This window comes from Pan troglodytes, chromosome 20 (genome assembly GCF_028858775.2).
Source record: "Pan troglodytes isolate AG18354 chromosome 20, NHGRI_mPanTro3-v2.0_pri, whole genome shotgun sequence".
Lineage (NCBI taxonomy): Eukaryota > Metazoa > Chordata > Mammalia > Primates > Hominidae > Pan > Pan troglodytes.
This window is the reverse complement of record NC_072418.2, coordinates 56,704,130-56,727,187: the sequence shown is the minus strand read 5'-3', so window position 1 is coordinate 56,727,187 and position 23,058 is coordinate 56,704,130. Positions and strand designations below refer to the sequence as shown.

The 23,058-nt window shown below is 53.1% G+C and overlaps 1 protein-coding gene across 2 annotated transcripts in view; it reads right to left on the bottom strand.

Moving 5' to 3' along the window:
* Positions 1 to 20,378, bottom strand: part of PRKCG (protein kinase C gamma) — a 28,510-nt gene extending 8,132 nt beyond the window's left edge. Inside the window, exons 1-12 of one of the 2 annotated variants that reach the window (XM_063802261.1) lie at positions 20,161 to 20,378; positions 17,007 to 17,114; positions 16,477 to 16,508; positions 15,410 to 15,492; positions 9,903 to 10,014; positions 9,635 to 9,766; positions 7,814 to 7,970; positions 7,002 to 7,136; positions 6,568 to 6,655; positions 6,252 to 6,281; positions 1,523 to 1,675; positions 1,001 to 1,189 (exon numbers count right to left, since the gene is read on the bottom strand). In XM_063802261.1, the coding sequence (XP_063658331.1) occupies positions 1,001 to 1,189; positions 1,523 to 1,675; positions 6,252 to 6,281; positions 6,568 to 6,655; positions 7,002 to 7,136; positions 7,814 to 7,970; positions 9,635 to 9,766; positions 9,903 to 9,915 (897 nt within the window). In that variant the 5' untranslated portion in view covers positions 9,916 to 10,014; positions 15,410 to 15,492; positions 16,477 to 16,508; positions 17,007 to 17,114; positions 20,161 to 20,378. Of the gene's footprint in view, positions 1 to 1,000; positions 1,190 to 1,522; positions 1,676 to 6,251; positions 6,282 to 6,567; positions 6,656 to 7,001; positions 7,137 to 7,813; positions 7,971 to 9,634; positions 9,767 to 9,902; positions 10,015 to 15,409; positions 15,493 to 16,476; positions 16,509 to 17,006; positions 17,211 to 19,874; positions 19,993 to 20,160 lie in introns of those variants that run through there. The other variant, XM_016936756.4, reaches the window with a different exon arrangement.
* Positions 20,379 to 23,058: the final 2,680 nt, after the last annotated feature.

Genomic DNA, 23,058 nt, shown 5'->3' with positions numbered 1-23,058 from the left:
CCTCTTAAAATCTTGCAGGTTCTGACTCTCTGCCCCTAAGTCGCAATCCTAAGGAAATGTCCTGTTTCTGATGTGTCCTTCAGTCAGAATCCAAAAGTGATGACCCCGTCACTCGGAGCCCAATTCTGGGCAGGCCCACTAGGAAGGCACCCTCCTCCACTGTGCCCCTTTGCTCAAAATTCCAGAGCACTGGCTACAGCCACTCAGGACCAAGCTCCCCAGGGAAACAGGCATCTGGCCACTCCCCCCAAGAGCCCATCCACCTGGCCACGCCCCCAAGGAGCTCAGCCGCTTCACGACACCTCCGCAGGACCCATTCACCTGGCCAGGCCATGCCACCGAGGAACTCACCGCCTGGCCACGCCCCCGAGGAGCTCATCCGCCCGACCACGCCCTCCGAAGAATCTACCTGCCTGGATACGCTCATTCATAACCTCATCTGCCTGGCCACGCCCCCAAGGAGCCAATCTGCCTGGCCACGCCTATTAATGATCCCATCGCCTGACAAAGCCCGCCCCTCTAAATCACCCCCAAAAAGATTTCATCCGCCTGACCGCGCCCCGCGAAGAGCCCCTCTGCCTGGCCACGCCCCCTGAGGAGACCCTCCGCCTGCCCACGCCCCCAAATGGGTCCCTCCGCTTGACCACGCCCTCCGACGAGCCCCTGGCCTGGCCACGCCCCCGATGAGTCCCTCCACCTGGCCACGCCCTCCGAGGAGCCCCTCCACCTGGCCACGCCCTCCGAGGAGCCCCTCCACCCGGCCACGCCTCCGTTGAGCCCCTCCGCCTGGCCACGCACCCGATGAGTCCCTTAGCCTGACCACGCCCCCAAGGGCCCCCTCCCCCTGGCCACGCCCCCTGAGGAGCCAATCCGCCTGGCCTCGCCCACTCAGAGAGCACAAAGTTCTCTTGCCTCGCCCTAAACTCAGAATCCCAACGCAGATGTCCAGAACTGGATAAGGCAGGGCCCGGAGGCCAGCCTCCGCCCTCTCCATCCTTACCGGGGTCTGGAAGGTGGAGTGGAGCTGGGTGAGGAAGTGGGGCCGGCCGCCAGGACCCCGGCCCCCCAGCGCCAGCACACGTTTCTCCACCAGCGTGCAGTCCACATCGTCGTCCTGGACGATCACGTCCTTTTTCAAGATCTTGATGGCGTAGAGCTCATCAGAGCCCCTGCGCTCGGCCAGCATCACCTATGCGCACAGTTCCAAAAGGGCCAGTCCATGTTGGGAACCCAGTGGTACAGGACCTGCCCCCCCCCCCCTTTCAGGGACGCAGGGAAACGGGATCCCAGGCCCTTCCTCCATCTCTTAAGGGACTGACAGCCCTGACTTGCCGCCCGTCCCCTCAAGGAGAGTGTCCACATCTGTAAACCTCTCCTCTCCAGGAACCTGAACGGCCCAACCTAACCATATTTGAAGAGGCAGGAGCCCAGTCTCTTCCCACCCCCACTTCCTCCCTAAGAACCAGAAATCTGACCTTCCCACAGACATCCTCCCTTTCCCCCAGAACCCCAGGAATCCAACCTTCCCAAAACTGCCTTTTCCTAGAACCATGAGGAAGCTGAAGTCGGAGATGTGCAGGCGTCCTGGGCTCGCCCCGAAGAAGCAGCGCTTGGGGTCGGTGGGACTAGGGGAAGGGGAGGGGATGGGAGAGGAAGAGGGGCCCATCCGCACCCGCTGTGGAAAGGAGAAAGAAAGAGCCAGAGGCAGTTAGACCTTATACAGCGATAAGGAAATGCTCCCAAGAGACACAGCACCCAAGAAAGGAAAGGATGAGAATCGCTAGACAGAGGAAAATGGCCACCCTCCTACCCTGTCCTTGGCTTAATTTTCTGACTCCCCATAGCCTGGAGGGTTTATTATTCAACAAACACTTAGCTCTTTTTTTCTTCTTTTTTTTTTAGATAGCTTATCATATGCTGTTTCCAGAAAACCCTGCTATCGTTTCCATTTTACAGAAGAGGAGACTAGCACAGAGACGTTAAGTAACTTGCCCCAAGTCACACAGCGGGTAAAGGACAGAGCCAGAAATGAAACCCAAGCAGTCCAGCTCTAGAATCTGGTTGCTCTTAGCCTCTAAGCCGGAATTCCCTAGAGGGTTTGGTAAAACAGATTGCTGGGTCCCACTGCCAGATTTTCTAACTCTATAAATCTGGGGTGGGACCTGAGAATCGGTATGTGTAAAAAGCTTCTGGGTGACAAGGGTGCTGCCAGTCCAGGGAGCACACCTGGCTTTCAGCTAGGGTCCCTTCTCTACCTTTTCCTGCCTTGGCCCCCCAGGGAGGGGGCCCAAGACTAAGCTGCTGTCACAGCTTCCACACTTGTCCCTCTACATGGACGGCTGCCCTTTCTAATGCATTCTCTACTCAGCAGGCACAGGAGCCAATTTAAAAATAAATAAACCAGGTCATGTCTCCCCTATGCTTGTAAACCCTTTAACTGCTCTCTCTGTGTTAAGATTTTATTCCACATGACTTGCAGAGCCAGGCTGAGACTGACCCTGCAGGTTGTTCTTCTCTCTCCCAGGGGCTCCATGGTCCAGCCACCCTGGCCTGACACACACTGTCCTCCCTCCCACCTCGGGGCCTCTGGATGTGCCGTTAGGTCTTCCCGTAAAGCTCTCCCCTCCCCTCCCCTCCTAGTTGTCTCCCAAACACTCTCTAGACCTTGACTCAAGCATCACTTCATAGAGGCCTCGCCTGACTTTTTAAACTGGGTCAGATGCCTCTCTTACCACCCCTTGGTCACCATGGACAGCACCTTCCTGGCACTTTTATTCTTAGTAATTTACATCTATCTGTGTGACTATCTGCTTTCTGCCTGTGAGCTCCCTAAGGCAGGGGTCTGCTTTGTTCGCTAAGACACAGTAACACTGCCTACCTCATTGAGGCTACATAAATATTTGTTGAGGGCTGGGTGCGGTGGCTCATGCCTGTAATCCCAGCACTTTGGGAGGCCGAGGTGGGCAGATCACCTGAGGTCAGGAGTTCAAGACCAGCCTGGCCAACATGGCGAAGCCCCATCTCTACTAGCAATATAAAAATTAGTAGGACATGGTGGCACATGCCTGTGGTCCCAGCTACTCAGGAGGCCAAGGCAGGAGAATCGCTTGAACCCGGGAGGTGGAGGTTGCAGTGAGCTGAGATCGCTCTACTGCATTCCAGCCTGGGCGACAGAGCGAGACTGTGTCTCAAATAGATAAATACATAATAATAATAATAATAATAATAATAATAAATAATCAGGGCTGTTTTGTTTGCTGTGTTGTTAGCCCCGTACCTAGCTCAAGGCTTGGCACATAGTTGGTGTTCATTGGTAATATTAAGTGGTGCCTGCTGAACTGTGGGAGAGTGCTGTGAGCCACAACAGGCACACACACCACCCTACACTCCCTGCCTCTAGGCCTTTGCCCACCATCTGCCCTGCTGGGTTTCTTGGGTTTGTACGGGAGGATCATCCCTGCTGATCTCAAAAGACTCTACCTCTTTGGCTCAGAATGTCCTCCCGCTGGTACCCTTGTCTCCTGCAAAGCCCATTCTCTTTTTTTTTTTTTTTTTTTTTTTTTTTGAGATAGAGTGTCGCTCTGTCACCCAGGCTGTAGTGCAGTGGCACGATCTCGGCTCACTGCAAGCTCCACCTCCCAGGTTCATGCCATTCTCCTGCCTCAGCCTCCTGAGTACCTGGGACTACAGGCACCCACCACCACGCCCAGCTAATTTTTTTGTATTTTTAGTAGAGACGGGGATTCACCGTGTTAGCCAGGATGGTCTCGATCTCCTGACCTCGTGATCCGCCCGCCTTGGCCTCCCAAAGTGCTGGGATTACAGGCGTGAGCCACTGCGCCCGGCCGCAGAGCCCATTCTCAAACTTAACTTTGCAAAAGGATCACCTGAGGAATTAATTTAATAGGCAGACATTTGAGGCATCAGAGAGATCCTCACTGAGTAGGTCTGCAGAAAGGCTGGGGAATGTGCTTTTAAAAGCAAGCACTCTAGGAATTCTGATGCAGGTGAACCCACACACACAACATTAAAAACTCTGGTGAAAGTTTCTGTAAGAGCCCAGTAAAGACTATAACATGTTGTTGCTGTTGTTGAATCTTGAAGATTCTTGTCTTCTTTTTTTTTTTTTTTTTTTTTTGAGACAGAGTCTCCCTCTGTCATCCAGGCTGGAGTGCAGTGGAGCGATCTTGGCTCACTGCAGCCTCTACTTCCTGGAATCCAGCAATTCTCCTGCCTCAGCCTTCCGAGCAGCTGGGATTACAGGCGCCTCCACCATGCCCAGCTGATTTTTGTATTTTTTAGTAGAGATGGGGTTTTGCCACGTTGGCCAGGCTGGTCTCAAACTCCTGACCTCAGGTGATCCGCCCGCCTTACTAGGATCACAGACATGAGGCATCGTGCCCAGTCTATCATATGCTTATATATTTTGTTTAATGTCTTCCTCCCTGTGTAAATCCCATAAGGAAAGGAACTTTTTTGTTTGTTTGTTTGTTCTTTCCCTGCTTTCTCTATATCTCCAGTGAGTAGAACCATGCCTGGCACACAAAGATGCTCTGTAAAGTATTTTTTGAAAGGGTAAATGAGGGAGAGAGCATTACTTCCTTCTGCCTGAAAATCTGGTCTCTCCTTTGGGAAATCCCGCCCTTCTACCAGGTCTCACCTCTCTAGGAAGCTTTCTCTGACTCAGGCTGTGCCAGGGACGCCCCAGTGCCTGAGGCTGTCTCCATTACAGCAGCATTGCTCCTCGTTGTGAATGTCTGGGTTTGTAACTTTGTCCTCCACTAGAAGAAGAGTTCCACCAGGGAATGGCCTGATTCTATTCCCAGAACAGGGCCTGGCTTATGACACCCTAGAAAATGGGTATTCGTCTGGGCGTGGTCGCTCACGCCTCTAATCTCAGCGCTTTGGGAGGCCAAGGCGGGTGGATCACTTGAGGTCAGGAGTTCGAGACCAGCCTGGCCAACATGTCGAAACCCCATCTCTACTAAAAATACAAAAATTAGCCAGGTGTGGTGGTGCGCTCCTGTAATCCCAGCTACTCAGGAGGCTGAGGCAGGAGAATCACTTGAATCTGGGAGGCAGAGGTTGCAGTGAGCTGAGACTGCATCACTGCACTCCAGCCTGGGTGACAAAGGGAGATTCTGTCTCAAAAAAAAGACAGAAAGAAAGAAAGAAACAAAGAAACAAAGAAAGAAAGAGAAGGATATTTGATGAGTGAATGAATGAATGGAGAGATTAAGATCATCATGCTTGATAGATTTTTTAAAACTCAAGAATCGGCTGGGTGTGGTGGCTCACGCCTGTAATCCCAGCACTTTGGGAGGCTGAGGCGGGTGGATCACCAGGTCAGGAGATCGAGACCATCCTGGCTAACACAGTGAAACCCCATCTCTACTAAAAATACAAAAAATTAGCCGGGCATGGTGGTGGGCGCCTGTAGTCCCAGCTACTCAGGAGGCTGATGCAGGAGAATGGCGTGAACCCAGGAGGCGGAGCTTGCAGTGAGCCGAGATCACACCACTGCACTCCAGCCTGGGCGTCACAGCGAGACTCCGTCTCAAAAAAAAAATAAAAAACTCAAGAATTGGTCGGGCACAGTGGCTCATGCCTGTAATCCCAGCACTTTGGGAGGCCAAGGCAGGCGGATCACCTGAGGTTGGGAGTTTGAGATCAGCCTGGCCAACATGGCGAAATCCCATCTCTACTAAAAATAAAAAAAAAATTAGCTGGGTGTGGTGGCAGTCACCTGTAATCCCAGCTACTCAGGAGGCTGAGGCAAGAGAATTGCTTGAACCCGGGAGCTGGAGGTTGCAGTGAGCCGAGATTGTGCCATTGCACTCCAGCCTGGGCGACAGAAATAAAAATAAAAATAAAAATAAAATTAAATTTAAAAATTTTTAAAAACCTCAAGAATCAATTCAGGCGTCACCTCCTCAGGGAAGTCCTCCCTGACCACCCTCCCCCAGGCTGGATTAGTGCCTCCGTTAGGCCTCTTCAGTGCCCTGGGCTACCTCTAATTTAGCACATCTTCCTGTATTTTAAGTATCTGTGACTGTGTCCCTACCTTGGAGAGTTGCTTGAGGGTCAGATTCATCTCTGGATCCTGGATTATTCAGCAAGCACAAGACAGGCCTAGCACAAATGTGTGCTCAACTCATGTGTGGGGAATTGAAGACAGAAGTCAGAGGAGGAATAAGAAATCAGAGACGTAGGCAAAAACTGCCTCCATTCAACGCCCTGGTTCTACTCACCTCATACAATTCCAGGGGGTAGTTACAAGCCTGGGAGAAAAGAAAGAGAGAGTCAGGGTCCCAAGAGATGCAGGGGATCGCCCTAGAACAGGGGCTGGTGGCCCCTAGTACCCTCAAGCCATGGCGATAGAGAGGAACTATAATTCCCATCAGACCCTGGGGCTCGAGTCCCCTAGAAGAGCAGAGGAGGGAGTCCTAGGGTCTTCTGGGAACTGTAGTCCCAGGACCAGCGGGCACTCAGGGGTGGAAGGAAAGGCCAGCTCTGAACTGTGGGAGGCTGGGCTGGGCTCCCTTGAGGAAGCCAGGGTCTGGGTACCTCAAACTTCTGGAGGAGGCTGCAGTTGTCAGCATCGGCCACCGGCACATTGTAATACTCGCCCTCCTCCTGGTTCAGTAACTTGTACCTGACATACAGACGGAGACCAGAGGCGGGCAGCGGGGATGGGGCACCCATGGGAGAGGCAAAGACATTGGAAGGGAGGAAAGAGACACAGAGAGACGGACACAGAGATGGAAGAGAGAAAGAGTGAGATAAAAAGAGAGGGAGAGGGAGAAAGGGAGGGGAGAAGAAGAGAAGAATAGAGAGAGAGGGGTGTGTGTGTGCGTGTGTGTGTGTGTGCGTGTGTGTGTGTGTGTGTGTGCGCATGCTGGGAGGCAGAGGGAAGGACAGTGGCCTGGAGGAGAGAGACCACACACAGATGGAGATGGTAATATTGCGCTCCATCCCCAGGCCCCAGCCCTGCTCCTCACCAGCCATCCACGGGCGCCTTGAGCAGCTCCGAGACGCCAAAGGACATGGCCCCCATGAAGTCGTTGCGGGAGGTCCGGTCCCAGTCCCACACCTCCACGCTGAGCCGGCGCTCCACATCCCCTGGCTTCAGGTTGCTGCAGGAAGGTGGGGTGGATGGGGTGCAGGGCCGAGCTCATGGCTCCCCTCGGTTCCCCATTCTTGGTGCTGGAGGTGGGGGCAAACCCAGCCAGCTGGGGCTCCTCTCCTGCTTTGTCGGTCTCCGACCTCTGACCTTCCCAGCGGGGCTCTCTCTCCAGCTAGGGCTTTGGGGCCTGAAGTAAACCTAGAGAGCTCTTCCTCTCCCTTCCTCCTGCATTCTCCGCCCCTTCCCATCTCTGTCTCTTGTCTCTCGAGATCTCTCTCTCTGAGTCTCTGTACCCTTCTCTCCTCTCTGGGTCTCTATCACTCTGTCTTCCTGTCAACTGATCTCTGTCTTCCTGCCATCCCCCATCTTCTCCCCTCCCTCTCCATCTGTGTCTCTCTTTGGGTTTCTGCCTCTTCTGAGACTCTCTCTTCTCTCTCTCATCTCTGTCTAACTCTAAAGTTGGGGGCTTCAATGGAGACTAATTATACAGTGGTCTGGCTGTCTCTCCGTTTCCGTATCTCCATCCCACTCCCTCAATCACTCTATTCCCTTTTCCCACCATCTTCTTCTGCCCTTTTCTGGGTTCCCTCTATCCTAACCCCTCCCATCAGCTGCTCTCTGGGGGCCACTAGGACCCTCAGATCATTCTCTGTCAGCTGTCTTGCCTTCCCTGCACCCCAGACTCACAACACAAAGGTCTCATTCCACACAGGGTTTAGCGTGGCTTTCACCGTTCGGGTCTTCTGTTTCGTCAGGTTCCGAGGGTCTGGGATGAGCTTCAGTTTCACATAGGGATCAGAGAGACCATTGGGGTCCATAGGAATTAGGTTACGGGCCTCGCCAACTAAACGGGGAGTGAGGAAGAGTGTGACGGGTTAGAGATCCAGGAAGGGGCTCCCAGCCCTCCTCCAGTCAGCAATCAAGAGTTCCAAGCTTGGCCAGGCGCGGCGGCTCATGCCTGTAATCCCAGCACTTTGGGAGGCCAAGGTGGGCGGATCACAAGGTCAGGAGATCGAGACCATCCTGTGAATGGTGAAACCCCGTCTCCACTAAAAATACCAAAAAAAAAAAAAAAAAAAAAATTAGCTGGGCGTGGTGGCAGGTGTCTGTGGTCCCAGCTACTCAGGAGGCTGAGGCGGGAGAATGCCGTGAACCCAGGAGTTGGAGCTTGCAGTGAGCCGAGATTACGCCACTGCACTCCAGCCTGGGCGTCACAGCAAGACTCCGTCTCAAAAAAAAAAAAAAAAAAAAAGAATTCCAAGCTCTCAGTCTCGTTTCTCATGACTTCTTACCTCTCCAGAACCCAGAAGACAGGGCATAGAGCCCTTTCCGCAACCAGTGACCCTGAAATCAGATCCAGAGCCCTTCTCTCCATTAGGAACCAGAGTTTGGACCCTGGCCATGTCACCAGTACTGAACCACAGCCTCCCTCAGAACCAGGTACTCTCCCTTCTCAAGATCCTTATACCCGGAAAGCCATTGCCGGGCACGGTGGCTCACCCCTGCAATCCCAGCACTTTGGGAGGCGGAGGCGGGTGGATCACCTGAGGTCAGGAGTTCCAGACCAGCCTGGCTAGCATGGTGAAACCCTGTCTCTACTAAAAATACAAAAATTAGCTGGGTGCAGTGTCATGCACCTGTAGTCCCAGCTACTCAGGAGGCTGAAGCAGGAGAATCGCTTGAACCTGAGAGGCGGAGGTTGCAGTGAGCTGAGATCATGCTACTGCACTCCAGCCTGGGCAACAGAGCGAGATCTTGTTTCAAAAAAAAAAAAAATTAGCCGGATGTGGTGGCAGGCGCCTGTAATTCCAGCTACTCGGGAGGCTGAGGCAGGAGAATCCCTTGAACCCCGGAGGCAGAGATTGCAGTGAGCCAAGATTGCACCACTGCACTCCAGCCTGGGTGACAGAGCAAGACTCCATCTCAAAAAAATAAACATAAAATAAAAACAAAAAAGAAAGCCATTGGCCAGGCGCGGTGGCTCACGCCTGTTAATCCCAGCACTTTGGGAGGCCGAGTCGAGGAGATCACCTGAGGTCAGGAGTTCGAGACCAGCCTGGCTAACATGGTGAAACCCCGTTTGTACTAAAAATACAAAAAATTAGCCAGGCTTGGTGACACGCGCCTGTAATCCCAGCTACTCGGGAGGCTGAGGCAGGAGAATCGCTTGAACCCGGGAGGCGGAAGTTGCAGTGAGCCGAGATCGCGCCATTGCACTCCAGCTTGGGCAACAAGAGCGAAACTCCGTCCCAAAAAAAAAAAAGAAAGTCAAAGTCATTAACAGGTGCAGAAAGTTGCAAGAAGCCAGGTTGGAGGCGGGGCTTCGAGCCAAAAGGGGTGTGGCGGGGTGTGCTCGGCCTTTGGGGTGGGGTCAGGAGTGTGGGCGTGACCATTGAAAGAGGCGTGGCCCCATCTTTGGGGTAGGGCTGGGCCAGCACAAGTGCCTTGGGTCAGCCCCGCCTCACACTTGGGGAAGGGGCGGGGCCAGGCGAGGGGGCGGGGCCTCACCAGTTACGTGGATCTCATCTGCTGTGGGAGCCCGGATCTCCAGCTGCAGGCGCCCGCGGCGCTCAGTGTGGTCCACACCGCACAGGGAGGGCACGCTACGCACACAGCGCCGGTGCACGTTCATCTCGCAGCCTGGAGGGGAAAGCTGCGGGTAGCACCTCAGGCCCCGCCCCCAAGCCAAGACTCCACCCCCCACCCCATCCCGGGCATTTCCCGGAACCCAGACCGGGCGCTTTGGAAGGGCCCTGGCAAGGCCCAGTTCACTCACAGGAGCATTTCATGCCCTGGTGCACAAGCCCGTAGAGGAGGGAGCCACAGTGGTCGCAGAAGGTGGGGCTGCTGTAGCTATGCAGGCGGAACTTGTGTTTGTTCCGGGGGTCCTGGGGGCAGAGAAGACTGGCTTAGGGGGCGTTGGGAGGGTCCTAAAACCCCAGGGGAGGGGCCCTTTTATCTTTTCCTCCTGCCTTGCTCTCTAGGTCAGCCTGAGGCTCCATCTCTTTCACTCTATGTACCAATAATCATTGAGCACCTGCTGTGTGCCAGGGACTGTTCTTGGTGTGGGGACCCAGCATTAAACAAATGAAAAAAAAAAAACCTCTTTGCCACATGGAGTTTACTTCCTAATGGAGGGATACAGAATGTAAACATGGTAAATAAATAAAACATATAGTTTGATGGTTGGTAATGGGTGCTCTGGAGAAAAAATGAGGCAGGGATGGGGACCACCAGAAGTTGGGGGATTGAAATTTTAAATACGGTGGTCCTGGCTGGGCACGGTGGCTCATGCCTGTAATCCCAGCACTTTGGGAGGCCGAGGTGGGCGGATTGCCTTGAGCTCAGGAGTTCCGGACCAGGCTAGGCAACATGGCAAAACTCTGTCTCTACTAAAAATACAAAAATTAGCCAGACATGGTGGTGCATGCCTGTAATCCCAGCTACTCAGGAGGCCGAGGCATGAGAATTGCTTGAATCCAGGAGGCCGAGGTTGCAGTGAGCCAAGATTGTGCCACTGCACTCCAGCCTGGGTGACAGAGCAAGATTCTGTCTCAAACAACAACAACAACAACAACAACAACAAAACAGTGTGTGTGTAGGGGGAGTGGCAAGGGGGCCTCGCTGACCAAATGATATCTGGGCAGAACATGAAGGAGGCAGGAGCTTCCAACCTCCCATAGTTCCCATCCCCCCAACTCCCACAAGTTATTATTTGAGGACTTGTGGGCCACCCTGAACCCCAGCTCCTTCACTGGCAGCTTCTGTCAGTGTCCATATGGTATGCCTTCTCTGAGCTCCAGGTGGAATGGAGAACATGACCTCTCAGTTATAATAGGAACCCAGGAGGCCTAAATAAAATAATTGGTGTACAAAACATAGCCGTGCCTACCATGTTAGATGCTCCCAATACTATTACTGTGGTTATTGTTAGGGATTTTATTGAAGTCCCTACATAGCCCTGAATGTAAGTAAGAGCTAGGCCGCTTCTCAGCTGTGTGATTTGGGGCAAGTTCATTCCCGGTTTTGAGCCTCAGCATCCTCCTCTGTCAAGTGGAAATAAATAATCTATATTTTGAAGCAATGCTAAATTTCCAGAGTCCATTAAGCATGAATGCAGGTCATCAGTGAAGCTTCTCCTTCTCCCCTGCCACCCGCTACCCCCGGGACAATATCTGCTTGTTAAATAACTCGATTCTAAGAATCCATTAAAAGGATTATCACAGGGTGAAAATTTAGGCCATTCTTGGATTTTCATCCATGTTAGTGGGGTTTCTAGTTTGAATATATATTTGGGTAGAGGAGGGTGTTGGCAGTTTCCAGGATCCTTTTCAATGTGCTGGGCTTCTAAATATCTCCGCTGACCCTAACTCAAAGGGTTCCTGCCGCACTAAATAAGATGCTGTGTGTGAAGGTTCTCAGCAGGCTGCCTGACACACAAACCATCCACAGACAGAGGCTGCTGTTCTTATTCTCAAAAGTGAACGTCGCTGTTAAAAAGGAGACAGCACGGAGGCTGTGGTTACATACATCAGAGTTCAAATCTTGCCTCTACCCCCTACCCAGCTAGGTGGCCTCACCACGCCTGCCCCTTTTCAAAGCCTCAGATTTACCGCTTGAAAAGTGGGGGCATGTGCCCTCCCTGGGGACTAAATGAAATCATACTTGCCAAATCTTGATCCATGTTACTTTTTTTTTTTTTTTTTTGAGATGGAGTCTCACTCTGTCGCCCAGGCTAGAGTACAGTGGTGCGATCTCGGCTCACTGCAACCTCTGCCTCCGGGCTTCAAGCGATACTCCTGCCTCAGCCTCCCGAGTAGCTGGGACTGCAGGCGCGTGCCACCACGCCTGGCTAATTTTTTGTATTTTTAGTAGAGACGGGGTTTCACCGTGTTAGCCAGGATGGTTTCGATCTCCTGACCTCGTGATCCGCTTGCCTCAGCCTCCCAAAGAGCTGGGATTACAGGCATGAGCCACCATGCCTGGTCAAGGCATGTTACCTTTTTTTTTTTTTTTTTTTTTGAGACAGAGTTTTGTTCTTGCTGCCCAGGCTGGAGTGCAATGGCACAATCTTGGCTCACTGCAACCTCCGCCTCCTGGGTTCAAGTGATTCTCCTGCCTCAGCCTCCTGAGTAGCTGGGATTACAGGCGTGTGCCACCACGCCCAGCTAATTTTGTATTCTTAGTAGACACGTGGCTTCTCCATGTTGGTCAGGCTGGTCTCGAACTCCCAACCTCAGGTGATCCACCCGCCTCGGTCTCCCAAAGTGTTGGGATTACAGGCGTGAGCCACTGTGCCTGGCCTGCATGTTACTTTTAAGAAGATCAACTGCCAGCAGTGAATCACTTGAGCCCTGGAGGTCAAGACTGCAGTGAGCAGTGATAGCACCATTGCACTCCAGCCTGGGCAACAGAGTAAGACCCTGTCTCAACAGCAAAAAAAAACAAAAACAAAAAAAACCCCAAGTGATGCAGAGGAAACATCTCCTTCTCACTATTCACTCGTTTCCTCATTGGTCATAATAATAATTTTAACAAGAATAAAAAATAATATTTTGGCTCTTGCTATGTGTCAGAAACCATCCCAAATGTCTGACTCACTAAATCTTCAAAACAATCCATAGTGAGCATAATTATCATCTCCACTTTACAGACAAGGCATTCAACAAGTGCAGAGAGGTAAATTAACTCAGGAAATGTCACAGAACCAAAAAGTGGTGGAGCTGGGATTCAAACCAGATAGGGACAGGAAAAATAACCAAATAAGCTGTTGTGTGGATCCAACCTATACTGTATACAAAATACTTGAGGCCAGGTGCAGTGGCTCACGCCTGTAATCCCATCATTTTGGGAGGCTGAGGCAGGAGGATCGAGTGAGACCAGGAGTTGAAGACCAGCCTGGGCAATATAGTGAGTGAGACTCCATCTCTACAAAAACATTTTTTTTTTAATTAGCTAGGTGTTGTGGCTTGTGCCTATAGTCCCAGCTACTTGAGAAGCTGGGGCAGGAGGAGCACTTGAGCCTGGAGAATTCAAGGCTGCAGTGAGCTATGATCCCATCACTGTACTCCAGTCTAGGTGACAGAGTGGGACCCTGTCTCAAAAAACCCCAAAAATCGGCTGGGTGTGGTGGCTCACGCCTGTAATCCCAGCACTTTGGGAGGTCGAGGTGGGCGGATCATGTGAGGTCAGGAGCAAGACCAGCTTGGCCAGCATGATGAAACCCTGTCTACTAAAAATATAAAAATTAGCCGGGCATGGTGGCTCGTGCCTGTTCTAGTCCCAGCTACTCGGGAGGCTGAGGCATGAGAATCGCTTGAACCTGGGAGGTAGAGGTTGCAGTGAACCAAGATTGCACCAGTGCACTCCAGCCTGGGTGACAGAGTGAAGCTCCATCTAAAAAATATTCCAAAATCAAACAAAACAACAAAAACAAAAAAAAATCTTTTTTTTTTCCAAGACAAAGTCTTGCTCTGTCACCCAGGCTGGAGTGCAGTGGCGTGATCTTGGCTCACTGCAACCTCTGCCGCTCAGGTTCAAGCAATTCTGCCTCAGCCTCCTGAGTAGCTGGGATTACAGGCAAAAAACAAAACAAAAAAATCTTGATGAGTGTACCCAATGAGCACTGGATGCATCAGACTTATCTGGTGTTGGTGGCGGAGGTAAGTGGACGAGGGGGGTCATCAATCACATACACGTGCTGGTAGACAGTGGTGCTCAATATATGTTCTATGAAGTCACATCTTCAATGTAGACTTCTGTTATTTTCAGCTGAGAGGGTGGTAAAACGCCTCATGGACTTCTGTGGATCTCTCTCTCTCTCTCTCTGCCTCTCTCTCCATCTGTACATCATAAAACTGTCTCCGATCTTGTGTCAAACCCTGGGCGAAACTCTGAACCCACCTGACTTCAAAACAAGCCTGGAAGTGTCCAGATGTGTGCTGTCCCATTCGGTGGCCACTAACTACATGTGGCTGTTTAAATTTAAGTCAGTTCTGCCGGGCGCGGTGGCTCACGCCTGTAATCCCAACACTTTGGGAGGCTGAGGCGGGTGGATCACGAGGTCAGGAGTTCGAGACCAGCCTGGCCAACATGGTGAAAACCCATCTCTACTAAAAATACAAAAAAAATTAGCGGGGTGTGGTGGCATGCGCCTGTAGTCCCAGCTACTCAGGAGGCTGAGGCAGAAGAATTGCTTGAACCTGGGAAACGGAGGTTGCATTGAGCTGAGACTGCGCCACTGCACTCCAGCTTGGGCAACAGAGCGCAGCTCCGTCTCAAAAAATAAAAATAAAAAAATAAATTTAAGCCAATTCAAATGACATGAAATGGAATTTCTAATCCTCAGCCACAGTCGCCCTGTTTCAAGTGCTCACTGGCTCCATGGAGTTGGTGGCTGCCTATTGGACAGTGCATGTACAGAATGCTTCCGTCACTGTAGACAGTTCTGTTGGTCAATGCTACATCATCAGCCCCATTTTATAGGGGAGGAAACTGAGGCTCAGAGATAAAGCAGAAAAGGGAACGGGAATGGGCACTCAGGGTTGACTGGTCTTGTGAGCCTCTGATGGAGAGAGAGGGGGTGGGGAGAGGCTGTGTGTCTCTGCGTGCTGCACATCTGTGATGACAGGGGCATCTGTACATGCACGCACATGTGTGCAAGTGTACTGTGGGACTTCCCTGGGTCTCCTCTCAGCATCTCCTAAGCTGTTGTCTGTATCCACCATTTTCTATTTTAGTCTCTTTCTCCAGGTGTCTGCGTCTCCGTCTCTTGGAGTTTCTCTGTCCATCTTTTGGTGCCTCCAAATTCCCCTCTTTCTCCCTGGTTCTTTCTCTGCTCCATCTCTCTCTCTCTCTGCCTCAGCTTCAGTCTCTCCTAGGTCTCTGTCTTTTTCTGTGTCTCTGTTCCTCTTTCTGAGATTCCCTCTGTCTTATGTTGGCATCTCCGCACCTGCACTGATATTTTTCTCTGTGTGCCCCTCAGCTCTCAATTTTTAAATCCCTTCACCCCTGGATCACAGCCCACCCCCGGCAGCACCCATCTTCAGTCTCCTCACCCCGGCCTCCTCTCTGTGCCCCACCTGTGTCCCCAGCCTGTCAGTCCCCCTCGCATTCCCCCTTTCCAGGCCAAGGGCAAGGAATCTGGGCCAGATAGCTCCCCCTATCTCTCCAGCCCCCCTCCCCTCCCAGCCATAAAAATAGCAGGAGAAATTGGGACGGACGCCGAGGGGGTGAGGGCGGGGGCGCGGCCCGAGGAGGAGAACCAGGTGTCCGAGCACTCACGTCCGTCTGGGGGCCCTTCCCAGCGCCTGGACACTCGAAGGTCACAAATTCGTGGCATCGTCGATGAACCACAAAGCTGCAGACTATAGGTGAAAATCATAGAGACACAGACGGAGGCATGGATTAGTCCAGCGGGAGACCCCAGCAGACAGAAAATTGGAAAGAGAGAGCGGAACTCGGACACAGAGAAAACCAGAAAGAGAGGGATCTCAACACAGAGAGTCCAACAGAGAGAAAATCGGAGGCCAGAGAGAGAAGCAGGAGACAGAAACCCAAGAGATGGGCTCAGAGTCAGAAACAGAGACGCAGAGACTCACAGAGAGACACAGAGCACAGAGCTCAGGGAAGGGAGATGGAAAAAGAGAGAAAGAAAATAGGATCCCATTGACAAACAGACACAGGCCCACGGACGGAGATCAGAAAGCCAGGAGAGAGGCAGACAGATTCAAAGAGCGAAAACCGAAATATCTTCAGACGCAGCCCAGGAAGCAGCAACTTGGGCAGAAGTGAGTCTGGGGGCGCTGCTGCCGGCCCGCCCCCCACCCTGACTCACTCTGTTCTCAGCAGTAGCAGCTGGTGCTCAAGGACTCGCCCCCCTCTCCCGCCCCCCAGAACTGCCGGCCCCGCCCGGCCCCCACTCGCCCATTGGTGACCCCACCCGGCCTGCCCCTGCCTAGGCCTGCCCCTGCCTAGGAGGGCTGGTGTTGTCATGGCGACAGCAGCCTGGGGTGGGGGGGGGGGCTCTGACTTTGCATCTCCAGCCCCCTCCCCCTTCCCCCCTTCAGCTCCCCTTTTCCAAATCTCCCTGTTCCCATGGCAACAGATTCTCCAAATATCTGTCCCCACCTGGAGCCGGCCGAGGGAGGGGCCCCCAGCACCACCTCCGCGGTGGCCCCACCATCAAAGCTCCCTCCCCACCACAGGCTGTGTCTCTGCCACACCCCCCGCCCCGGGCTCCCCCGCGCCTCTCTGGGGACCAGAGAACACGTGTGTCAAGCAGCCTCAGCTGTGGGGCCCCAGCCTCCACCCTCCTGAGGGTCCCAGGAGCTCCGGTCCCCAGCTCTTACCTTGACATTGCAGGCCCTGCTTTCCGATACCCCTGGAAGAGTCAGGGATCCTAGGTCAGTGCAGAAAGGGGTACCTGGACCCCCAACCTCTGCGAGCCACAGGGGGCCTGCGCTCTCTGACCCTCCTCCCGCAGGGCCCAGGTGTCCAAGCCCCGGCCGCCTCCTCTTTCTAGAACCCAGAAATTTTGGCCCCCAGCCCTTCTTCCCTTAGACTGGAGTTCAGCCCCCAGTTTCTTCCTCCTTCAGACCCATGAATCCAGGCTCCCAGCCCCCCAGGCCCTTCCTCCCTCAGACCCAAGACTCCAGGACCTCTGTTCTCCAGCCTCCTCCTCCCTCGGACCCCGGACTCCAGGAACCAGGCTCCTCCTCACTGAAACCCAGGAGTCGAAGCTCCCAGCGTTCCCTGGCCATCCTAGAACCTGGGAGTCGGGGCTACAGCCCCCTCCTACTTCCTTCCACAGGGGTCGGCGTGATAGGAGTCTGCACCCCTAGTCCCCTCGTCCCCCAGTCCCCCAGCCCCCTTCCCTCACCAGATGAAGTCGGTGCAGTGGCTGCAGAAGGTGGGCTGCTTGAAGAAGCGAGCGGTGAACTTGTGGCTCTTGACTTCGTGGACCACCTTCTGCCTCAGAGCCCCCTTTCTGCAAAACAGGGGCCGGGGTCCCCCCTCTGAATCGCCTCCGCCGGGGCCCAGACCAGCCATGGCCCCAGAAACGTAGCAGGGACCAGGATCCTGTCTTTCTTGGGGGAAACAGGTGGAAGGGAGAGGAGCTGGAGACTCGAAGGATCAAAGGAGCCACAGGGAAATTCCGAGGTGGGCAGGAGAGGGGCAAGGCACCTCCAGGTGCGGAGCGCGCCAGGCAGGGAGCGGCACCCCGGGCGCGCCGGCTCCGCCAGGGGGAGCGGGCGAGTGGGGAGGAAGAGCCAAAGGCAGGGGCGCCGGCAGCCGGAGGCACGGGCGGCGGCGGTGGGAGCTCCAGCTCCGGCACCTGCTGAAATGTGGGAGCCCCGGGTGGGGGGAGGCGTTGCCAGGACGACCGAGAGGGCGGGGTTTCGGCTTAAAGGCGCTCCCCTCCCGGAGACACGGGACAAATGTCCTCCCTCCCCGCCCCCCACACGTGCACACACCCACTCCGGGGGCTGGCTGGAGGGAGGGGCATCCTCTGAGCCTGGCTCCCCCCCACCACCCTGCAATCTGTCATCCTGCCCCGTGTTCCTCCCCCACTAGGGTGCCTCGTGTGTCCTGTGGGCGCCCTGGGGTCCCTGTGTCTGACCCTGCCCCTCTCCTTCCTTCAACAAACTTTATGCTCCACGCTAGGGGTCCAGCAGTGGACAGGCAGGGTGCTGGGGTTCTCACTTTCTCCGATGCCGGCTGAGTCTTTATTTCTTCCCCTGGCCTCTCCATTATTTGTGTAGCTCTCTGCCTACGTGTGTCTTTCTTGTGACCTCTGTCCCTCTCCCTCTATTCCTGGAGCGAGCTTTCTCGATGTGTCTCTGTTTCTGCCTCTCAGTGGATCTGTTTTCTTTTCCCTGTCTCCGAGAAATGCTGTTTCTATTTCTTTCTATTTCTCTATTTCCTCTGCTGTGTGTCTCCATCTGTATCTGTCGCCATCTCTGGGTCTTGGTGTCGTGGTTCTTCTCGGGGTCTTGGTCTGCCTCACTGTGAATCAGTCTCCCTCTGTCTCTCCCTCTACGTCTGATAAATTCTTCCGCCTCTGTCTCCCTGAGTTTGTTTCTTTCCCTGTCTTTGTCTCTCTGGCTCTGTGAATCTCTATTCTCTCTCAGGCTGTGACTCTGTCTCTCCCTCCCTCTGCAACTTGATCTCTTTGGGAGTCCGTCTCTGTCTTCCTCTCTGGGAGTCACTCTCTAAATGCTTGCCCCTGTCTCTCCCTCTCTCTCCTCACCTCCACCCATCTTTATAAATGCCTTTGTCTCTGTCTCTCTCCCTTCCTCCGGTTCTGCAACTCCGTCTCTGTTTTTGTTTGTCTCTTCCTATATCTCTCTGGTTCCATCTGTTTCTCTGTACTTGTCCCTCTCTGGCTCTGTTGATCTCTCTCTCTCTGACGCTAGGGGGGTCTCTCTCCTGTCTATGACTCAGTCTCTCTCCCTCTTCTCTTCTCTGTCTCTGTCCCTTTCTCTCTGACCCAATCTCTATTTGTCTCTCTATGTCTCTCTGACTCTCTGAATCTGTGTCTCTGGCTCTATGAATGTCTTTCTATGTCTCTCTGACTCTGAATCTCTCTGTGTCTCTGGCTCTATGAATGTCTCTCTATGTCTCTCTGACTCTGAATCTCTCTGTCTCTGGCTCTATGAATCTCTATGTTTCTCTGACTCTGAATCTCTCTGTGTCTCTGGCTCTATAAATGTCTTTCTATGTCTCTCTGACTCTCTGAATCTGTGTCTCTGGCTCTATGAATCTCTTTCTATGTCTCTCTGACTCTGAATCTCTCTGTGTCTCTGGCTCTATGAATGTCTCTCTATGTCTCTCTGACTCTCCAAATCCCTCTGTGTCTCTGGCTCTATGAATCTCTCTGTTTGTCTCTTTGGCTCTGTGAATCTCTTTCTATGTCTCTCTGACTCTCCGAATCTCTATGTTTCTCTGACTCTGAATCTCTCTGTGTCTCTGGCTCTATGAATCTCTATGTTTCTCTGACTCTGAATCTCTCTGTGTCTCTGGCTCTATGAATGTCTTTCTATGTCTCTCTGACTCTCTGAATCTCTGTGTCTCTGGCTCTATGAATCTCTATGTCTCTCTGAATCTCTGTGTCTCTGGCTGTATAAATCTCTTTCTATGTCTCTCTGACTCTCCGAATCTTTGTCTCTGGCTCAATGAACCTCTCTGTTTGTCTCTTTGGCTCTGTGAATCTCTGTGATTCAGGCTCTCTGAATCTCTCTATATGTCTCTATGAATCTCTCTGTGTCTCTGGCTCTCTGAATCTCTGTCTCTGGCTCTAGGACTCTCTGTCGAGGGTCTCTAGATAGAGACTTCCCTCTCTGTGTCTCTGTGATTCAGTCTCTCTCCCTCTTCCCTTTTCTGTGTCTCTGTCTCTCTCTGTCCCCTTCTCTGACCCACTCCATGTGTCTATCTGGCCCTGTGAGTCTCTCTCCATCTCTGAGGTCTCTCCCTCTCTCCCTGTGTCTCTGTGATTCAGTCTCTCTCCCTCCTGTCTTTTCTATGTCTCTGTCCTCTGTCCTCTTCTCTGACCCACTCTACGTGTCTCCCTGGCCCTGTGAATCTCTCTGTCTTTGAGGTCTCTCCCTCCCTCTAAGTGTCTCTGTGATTCAATCCCTGTCTCCCTCTCTCTAGATCTCGCTGGCTTCGGCATCCTCTCTGTGCGCCCCCTCTCAGGAAAGGGGTCTCTCCAAGGGCCGGCGCGGTCAGTCTCTTCCGGCCTCCACACCTCTCGGTCGCTCTACCCGCGTCCCCGCCTCTCTCTGGTCGGGCTCTGCCCCTCCCCGGCTCGGGAGCGCTTCCCAGTCCCCGCTCCCGGGAGACCCTCTCTGTTGCCAGGGGCAACCACGGCCCGCCCCGGGCTGCGGGCGCAGTGCATTCTGGGACTGGTAGTCCGAGCCTGCGGACCAGCCACTCTCGGGACACGACCGAGAACTCCGCCTCCCGGCGTGCCCCGCGAGGCTGGGCGGGACGCTGCGGCGGCGTCTGGGAGGGACTCTGGACGCCCAGCTTACCTTCTCTGGGACTTTTCAGGGGTTCAGGGCGGGTTTCCTGGGATTCCCAAAGCCGAAGGGAAGGTGGGGGAATCCGAGTCCTCTTGTAACCACTCTCCCTAAATGTGGAGTCCACTGGCCTTCCAGCCACCTCCAGGTGACCTAGGGCGAAGGATAGGAGGCGGGGATGGCCCCGAAACCGACCTAGGAATCCCACCACGTTCTAGTCCAGTGTCCTTGAGTTCTTTCCCGAGTTAACCAACGTATCACCCCAGAGTTCTATAGCTGTTCTTTCGGATGCCTTCCAGAAGGGATTCAGGCATGGGATGGGAGAGAAGGGTGGGCGAGGCGTCCTTTAAGAAGACAGCGATGGAGTGGGTTGGAGCTCAAGAGTGGACGCTGCAGAAATGAAAAGGAGGCCTTTCCTCATCCAACGACAGTGTGTGCCCCAGCTGGCCTTTCCTTCTCCCCTTCCAGGGGAACCCTTCCCTCCCTTGCGGCATCTCTCCCCAATTGCTTTTGCGGATGTAGATGCAGATAGCGGGTTCTGTGATCATCGAATTTTCTTTAAAACTTTTTTTTTAATAGAGACGAGATCTTGCTGTGTTGCCCAGGCTGGTCTTGAACTCCTGGGCTTAAGCGATCCTCCCGCCTTGTCCTCCCAGTGTTGGGACTACAGGCGTGAGCCTCCGCGCCGGCTGATCATGGAATATATATATATATATTTTTTTCAGACGGAGTCCCGCTCTGTCTCCCAGGCTGGAGTGCAGTGTGGCGCGATCTCGGCTCACTACAACCTCCGCCTCCCAGGTTCAAGCGATTCTCCTGCCTCAGCCTCACGAGTAGCTGGAACTACAGGCGCACTCCACCACGCCCGGCTAATTTTTGTATTTTTAGTAAAGACGGGGTTTCACCATGTTGGCCAGGATGGTCTCGATCTCCTAACCTCGTGATCCACCCGCCTCAGCCTCCCAAAGTGCTGGGATTACAGACGTGAGCCACCCGCCGGGCCTGATCTGGGAATTTTGTAGGGTTTATATTTATTTGTGTATTTGTGATTCTTCTGAGGTCCGGGAAATATGTAGGCGGAGGATTACCTAGGTGCCCAGGCAAGAGACTGAAGGCACAAACTGTTTCAGTATAATAAAGAAAATAGTTAGAATAAGAATAGTCATAATACAAATTAGATGTAGAGATGATCATGGACAATTATCAATCATTATTATAAACATTATTAATCATTAGCTTTTAATATTACTCTTTGCTGCATTACTAATGTAAGCTAGGAATAACCGGCAGTTATAGGGTCAGGTGCTGAAGGGACATTGTGAGAAGTGACCTAGAAGGCAAGAGGTGAGCCCTCTGTCACGCGCGCATCAGGGCCGCTTGAGGGGTCCTTGGTCAAGCGGTAACGCCAGTGTCTGGGAAGGCACCCGTTACTTAGCAGACCGCGAAAGGGAGTCTCCTTTCCTTGGAGGAGTCAGGGAACACTCTGCTCCACCAGCTTCTTGTGGAAGGCTGGATAGTATCCAGGCCTGCCAGTAGTCATCCCGAGGCCTAAACCCCTCCCTGTGGTGCTGTGCTTCAATGCTTACACTCCTCGTTCACTTTCATTCTCCTCCCATACTCCTGGTTCCTCTTTGAAGTTCATAGTAGATAGCGGTAGAAGAAATAGTGAAAGTCTTAAAGTCTTTGATCTTTCTTAGAAGTGCATAGAAGAAAACACTGACGTATGCTGCCTTCTCTCTCTGCTTCGGCTACCTAAGAGGGAAGGGCACCCTGTCCCGTGATCACGTGACTTGCTTCACCTTGTCAATCACTTCGAAGATTCACCCTCTTTACTCTGCCCCCTTATCTTGTATGCAATAAATACCAGCGAGCCCAGCCGTTATGGGCCACTACCGGTCTCTGCGTCTTGATGGTAGTGGTCCCCTGGGCCCAGCTGCTTTCTCTTTATTTTTGTCTTGTGCCTTTATTTATTACAATCTCTCATCTCTGCACATGGGGAGAACACCTGCTAAGCCCCATAGGGTTGGAGCCTACAGAAATGGACAAGATGGCCTTCTGTGGGACAGAGATTGGTTGCAGTAGCTCATTTGATCTTTATGAAGGTCTTCTGTTGACCAGGTATATTCAGAGGCTTAGATTGGAGGGTAAGGAGGGAGCTGATAGTGGGAATGGAGGCGGGATCAGATCGTGAAGGCCAGACCCAGGGGCTTTGATAGTGCCTATAGGCAATGGGCTACGGAAGGACTTCAGCAGGGAAGGGCAGGATCAGATCTGCATGATGAAAGAATCCCTCTGGAGCCAGGGTGGGATGGAGGAGGAGGAGGCTGGGGCAGTAGCTCAGGTGAAACAAAATGGAACTTGAGCTGGACCAGGAACCTGGAGAAGAGGGCGGTAGAAATGGTATTTAGGAGGAAGAATAGACAGTGTTTGATGAGGGACTGACTGAGTAGAGGGGGGAAGGTACCACCATGTGCTTGGGTTCTCAGCTCTGAGAGGCTATTACTGAAATGGGGAACCTGGGAGTACGAGGTGACTGGGGAGGAAAGCTCCTTCACTCAAATTAGGACATTGTATTTGTGAGGTGCTCAGGGTACAGACTCCAAGGAGGGAGAAGTCTAGTTCATTCCTCTCCCACCCAGCCCTCCTGGTTTGAGGAAGTCATTTAGAAGACCTAGATTCAGCTAGTACCTTATGATGAGGCCAAGGTTGTCTTGGCACCAACCCCATTCTCCCACTAGACCCAAGAATCTGGCCCTTGCCCCTCTCCGAGGGTCCTCCCCCACTTTTCTTTTTCTTTTTTTTTTTTGTAGAGATGGGGTTTCACCATGTTGGCCAGGCTGGTCTCAAACTCCTGACCTCAAGTGATCCGCCCGCCGTGCTCGGCCGCCCTCCTCATTAAGAAAGCACGAG